General features: G+C 45.6%; 1 protein-coding gene across 1 annotated transcript; it reads right to left on the bottom strand.

Annotated features, from left to right (window-relative positions):
* Nucleotides 1-252: 252 nt before the first annotated feature.
* On the bottom strand, nt 253-3,527 carry RGS2 (regulator of G protein signaling 2). The gene is made up of 5 exons (XM_005493615.4): nt 3,039-3,527; nt 2,782-2,883; nt 2,621-2,682; nt 1,598-1,764; nt 253-1,218 (listed from the first exon to the last, which is right to left on the bottom strand). Exons 1-5 carry the CDS (start codon nt 3,146-3,148, stop codon nt 1,024-1,026), a joined length of 636 nt encoding a protein of 211 aa, XP_005493672.2. The 5' UTR covers nt 3,149-3,527; the 3' UTR covers nt 253-1,023.
* Between the last annotated feature and the right edge of the window lie 2,205 nt (nt 3,528-5,732).

Here is a 5,732-nt window from a genome sequence, read left to right as displayed (position 1 = left end):
AGATTGGCTTCACAGACATGTTGGGACAGAGGATGTGGTTGAACATGTCTCCCTGTTAAGCTTTCAAGCTCTGAAGGTTTTTATTCTGTTGATAAAAAACAAACAGAAAACTTAATTCATAGATTAAGAGCTAACTGCTTTAAAATTAGCCCTATTAAGATCTCACCCAGGACCCACAGTCCCCATACTCTGGAGTCCAGTGCCAGACAGTGTTTATCTGTGTGTGCAACACATATTGGGCAACAAAAGAAGCTTTGTACCAAAATAGTTTATTAAAAACAATAAAACTTCATTGAATCTTGCTGTCTTCAAGACAGAATTATGACATTGCAGCATTCAACACAATCATAATCCACATATAAATATAGTACTATACAACTCCTGTTCACCTCGGCCAAGTTCTGCCCTCAGTCTGGCCTCAACAGCCCTGCTGACACAACCCAGCCCTGCATACTTTAGCCGCAGAACCTGTTCCTCTGGGAACTGAGTTACTCTATCCTTTCCTCCCCTCACAGTGCTGTTACTGTGAAGAGGTTACACAGAAACCCAGCACAGCTCTTGGCAGCTCAAGGCAGTAACAGAACCGGTGTGAGCACACCGAGCCACCAACAACAGCATCCCATTCGGGGATGTTTAGGAAAAATAAATAGGCAACCAATTACTCAAGCTCCCAACAGTGCCTGAGTGCAGAGAGCAGCTTCTGTTGACAAGAAGGAAGCTCTGTCCAGACCTGCTACATCGCTCCCATGGCAGAAGGGCTCCTGCACAGCCACCTCTTGCTGCGGCTCCGGCAGAAGGGCAGTGCCAGCAGCTGGCTGGCACGCCTCTGCCATCTCCCCTGAACACCCTCCAACAGCGTCACTCTGGGCCATCAGCTCGGCACCAAAGTCAGTATTTGTCCTTGCACTGTGGCATACAGACTGAGTGCTCGGTGCTCCAGCCTTCTGGGTCGGGACGCTGCTCACGAGCTGTGGCTTGGCTTCCTCGCCAGCCCAGAGGTTGCTTCTCCTTCCTCTTCATCTCTCATGTGCCCTGGGCTGCTCTGCTGATAGGTGTCTTCTTGCACAGTTCCTGATAGAATTCAGATTCCAAAAACCGTGGGTAGGAGTTATTCTCCATTAAGCTGTAAACTCTCTTCTGTGCCACACTGAAGCAGGTATGGGTGGCTTCCTGGATGTTCTGTGCGATCATGTTCTTGGTCTGGAAGTCTATGTTTATCTGAAATACAGAAAGATTTCTCCTTAGAGCAGAATTCAAGTAAGTGTTAATGCACAGTACTACTTCTGAAGAGGTGAAAAAGGTAAGACCCCATTACTGCAGGGTCAAATTATTGGGTCAAATTTTCTTTAAGAAAATTCTTCTTTTGCACAAAACCAGAGCTAATTCAGATTTATCTTTTCGCAGTTAAAATGGAAATTCTCTGCAATGCTGCTTGTGCCATTTTCCAGGTTGGTGAAAAGGCACTTGTATTCAGACCCAGACATTAACGGGGAGGTTATACACAATGCAGTTTGACATCTGTATCTTGAGTTCAAAAAAATAACAGCTGTGAGAACTCATACAGCAGAGCATTTATGTATAAGCAGCTTTTCTTTACCTCTTTGGGAGCCTCCTTTTCAATGAAGTCATTGTAGATTTTCTTTGCTTTCAATGTCAGCTTTTGGGGCGATTTCGTTTTCTTGAAGTCCTCACAGGCCAACCAGAACTCGATGTTCTCTTCACAAAACTCAGACTTTAAAAAAGCTCGGAAAGCAGCAAGACCATCTAAGGAAAGAAAAAAATATTCATCATCAATTAACTATTTCTGGAACCTTGATTTTACCTATTGGTTATATCAGCTTCTACCAGAATGCTTTGTTGTAGGTCTATTTTTTTCAGCAATATCATGGAAATAAAAAAAATCCATAATTTACATTTGTAAGCAAGTTAATGCTTTAATAGCTTCACAGATGACCCTTTGAGTTTGCCATTTCTTAGGCAAACACAAAAAATGAAACCATTTCTATGGTTGTGTTTCCTTCTGCAGTGCCTGAGAATGCTTTAAAAAAAACATTTCTCTCTAGATAAGCTCTCCTCTGTTAACCTTTACCCTGCAGTAAATGACTGCTACAGTGCTTTGGAATATTCTTTCAATGGAAAGGATGACTAAAGCTCAAAGAGCAAATAGTAATATTATTTCTTAGTCATTTTGCTTTGCTAGTGAATGCTGCTTCTTGCAGAGCTACAGTAAAACCCCAAGATCACTGAACCCACGTTGCATGATCCTTTCCACATAACTGGAAAGCATTTGCTTTGCTTATGCAGTGAGCTCAGGGAAGAAAAATCCTTCTCCCATTTGGCAAAGCCAAGCTAACAGGTATTATTTTAGCTATGGGGGTTTCAAGGAAGAAGCAAAATCTACTGAGATATTCTTTGTTTTATTATTAGTTTACATTAAGAAAAGAAATCACTTCTACGTATTTTGGCTTTAAGAAGTTAAAAGCATTTAACTTGCAAGACCAGAAACAAAGCTCTTTATGTGAGAGGTACAATACTGACATGAAAGGAAGCACGCTCTTACAGACATATAAACTTCTCCTTCCCTTTGCTCCCAAATGTTACCTTTTAAAGACAAACTTACATTTGTTAGCAAGCAGTTCATCAAAGGCTTCTGACCACAGCTGCGCTTCTTCAGGCGAAGGTCTGCACAAAGAGAGTGAGAACATTAGCCTTCACTGCTCAAGATTTACTGCTTTTGAAGAACACTCAAGTTATTTAAACAGTCTCTTTCTCATAACTTACCTAAAGTAGTTGCGGTGTTTCCCTGCCTTCTTAGATTTCCTTTTGTTAGCGTTGGAAGAGTTCTGCAGGAAGTAGCTCAGTCTTGTTTTCCAATCTTTAATGCTGGGAAAAAGAAGAGGGACATGCTCGTTTAAAATGACAGCTCGCAGAGCTTTAGGCAGCAGCGCTTTCCCTGAGGCGGCTCCTGCAGCAGCCGTCACCCACAGCCCCTAAAGGCAAGGAAAACGCTTCCCGTCCCGCGGGCGGGGGGCACTCACATCGTTCTCTTCATGCTGCCCTTGTCAGCCTCCTCCGGCTCGCCGCGGCGGCGGCCGCCCCGCTCCATGCGCCCGCCGTGCGGCACCGCCAGCAGCAGCGCGCTCTGCATCGCCCAACGCCGCTCCAGCCCGCTCCGATGGCCCCGCTCTTACGGCCCCGCTCTTATGGCCCCGCGGGCGGGCGGGGCCGGGCCGAGGGCGGTGCCGAGCCTGCCGCGGCTGCCCGTCCTTCCTAGCGGAGCGAGCGGGGCTCTCTTCTGCATCGCGTCTGCTTTTCCCCCTTTGTTTTGTTTTTCCTTACTCCCCCCTTTCTTGGAAATCTTTCGGCGTGTCACGCCGCCAAAGGGCTGGCTGTCCTTTCCGTCAGTCAGAAACATACCCTGCTCTCCTGGAGGTTTTTCTTTTGAGGTTCAGATTTTTGAGTGTGACCGGTATGTGAAAAAGGAAGGACTTAGCCATATTTCTTCAAAAATTTAAGTAGATCTAAGTTTGAGTTTACGGTGCTTTTGGCGTCGCCCCTCTGCTAACCCAGGCTGTGGATCCCTTCCCCCCCGTGTCTACACAGGATTTAGCTCTGGGCAGTGTTGCCACCTACCAGTGAATTGTGTAAATCACTCCCAGCGCTGGAAGCTGAAGTTGCAGTGCCTTACTTGAGCGAGCACTCGGCTTATTGAATAGGCCATGTGGTCCTTCTCAGCAGCATCCAGCTGAAGGGTGTAATGTCCAAACAATTTGGATTTAGGAACTGTGTGAGTTTCTCTTTAGCCTCTCTCTGCTTTTCTGCTCTTTTTTGTGCATGTATCTTCCTCTCCACAATACCCTAGAGCCTGTCTTTCCTGCAACAAAAGACACCATCCAGAGAGACTGACTCCCAAAATGCCAGCTGACTTCAACCCAATCATGCGGCATAAATGTCTGATCCTTTGAGATAATCACTGTGTCCTTACAACCCCTGCTTGCTGAACAGTAAGACGCACTAAAGCATTTTGCTTTAAATGGGGAAAAGAATGCCATTTAATTTGTGACAGCATTTAAATAACTTTTCACTGCTTCTGATTGTACCTTGTTTTCACTGCTTCTGATTGTACCTTGCAGTATATATTGATGATCTGATAGGAGAATAAAGTTCAATCCCATAAATTTTAACAAATCACTTGAAATTATTTTTGAGACAGGTAGCTCTTAGTTCTGTATGTACATAAAGCAAAATTATTGTGAAGGTGGCTACCATGGGAGAAACTATGGAAAGAGGAGGGCTCTAAGTGGTGTAAAAGCATGCATTCCAGAAGCTGTATGAAGTGAAGTTGCCAAGGCAAAGAGTGGGCAGGCAGTGCCAGGACGATGGATGGGTGTGTGCTGACTGCCTTCCAGTGCTTCATTCGTCACTGGCGTGGAGATTCAGGGCCAGGTGAGCTGTGAGCGCTCCGGGGCTGCGGGACAGCCTGTGTGACACGGGGGAACACTGCCCGGGACAGACTGTGTGACACGGGGGAACACTGCCCGGGGCAGCCTGTGTGACACGGGGAACACTGCCCGGGGGCAGCCTGTGTGACACGGGGGAACACTGCCCAGGACAGCCTGTGTGACACGGGAAAACACCGTCTGCACGTGTGGGCCTGGCACAGGCAGGCTTGGAATAACACCGGGAAACTCAGCCCTGGCCTTCCCCACGCTGCAGCCCCTGAAAAGGATCAAATGATCTGCAAGGCAGAACAGCACGTCCCCACCTGCCACCTGACTGCAGATTTCCCCGGTTTGGATGCTGGTTTCGAGTTTCTTTTACCTGATTCTCAAAGCTGAAGGGGGGAAAATGTGCCAGCTATTGGGAAGTGGAAAACTTCAGAGTCTAGCAAGCTACAGTAAGGTTTGGTCTAGCAATTATATTTTGAGAGCTTACCCGTAGCACACCAGAGATCCAGAAGATGTTTAAATCCTGAAAAAATATTTTCTTGCTGGTCCTAGAGGAGGATTGCAAGGGTAGAGCTGGGATATTCCTCGCATCTGCCAAGTTGTAAAGTTGGCAGTAGTCAGCATATGGAAAACTGCAGCATGATTCATGTATTTATCTGATACTTTTTATTTCAAACGTTTAATTGCCTCTTTTAGAAACACGTAAAAAGGAAGTACCAGTTAAGGAAGGCATTTATAACATGTGTAATATCTTTCAAGTGTAGAAAAACTGCTAAAAAATTAAGCTGAATATGGAATTGTGGGCTTAGATGACCTTACAGAAAATTATTGTAACATTTGGTTTAAAAACTAGATTGAAATTGTCAGCTGTGTTAGGTACATTTTGGTTTATATATTTATTATACTTTTAAAGAATGGATATTACTGTTTTTTCCAGTGAAAGAAACACTTTACAAAATACTTTTTCACTTCACCTTGGTGAGTTTTCAGGCTGGGACGGTTACCTTTGCAAGGACATAAATTACACATCTGCATGATAAAATGTGTTTTCCATTTATGTTCAAAGACCAAGAAAAGGCGTCTGACCTCCCACAATGTCACCAGTGTGTGGTGCAAGGACCCAGTCAGGGCTGGGATGGAAGCGAAGAGGCTGCTGGGAGGTGGCCAGCTAAGCTCTCTCCTTGAGAACTTCTCCAGGTGCTGTGGGCACGAGGTGACCCTGCATGGCTGCACTGCCTGCAAGAGTGTTTGGGCTCACTGAGCACTTTTAAAGGTACCAAACCC

This window comes from Zonotrichia albicollis, chromosome 8 (assembly GCF_047830755.1).
Source record: "Zonotrichia albicollis isolate bZonAlb1 chromosome 8, bZonAlb1.hap1, whole genome shotgun sequence".
Lineage (NCBI taxonomy): Eukaryota > Metazoa > Chordata > Aves > Passeriformes > Passerellidae > Zonotrichia > Zonotrichia albicollis.
The sequence above is the reverse complement of the archived record's forward strand: the minus strand, read 5'-3'. Positions and strand labels throughout refer to the sequence as shown.

Excerpts from the sequence above, each read along its gene's own strand:
- RGS2 (XM_005493615.4), bottom strand. The coding sequence starts at position 3,148 with ATGCAGAGCGCGCTGCTGCTGGCGGTGCCGCACGGCGGGCGCATGGAG. Across the intron at positions 1,765-2,620 it reads TGAACTGCTTGCTAACAAAT|ATGGTCTTGCTGCTTTCCGA; the intron begins GTAAGTTTGTCT and ends TTCTTTCCTTAG. Across the intron at positions 1,219-1,597 it reads AAAAGGAGGCTCCCAAAGAG|ATAAACATAGACTTCCAGAC; the intron begins GTAAAGAAAAGC and ends TCTGTATTTCAG.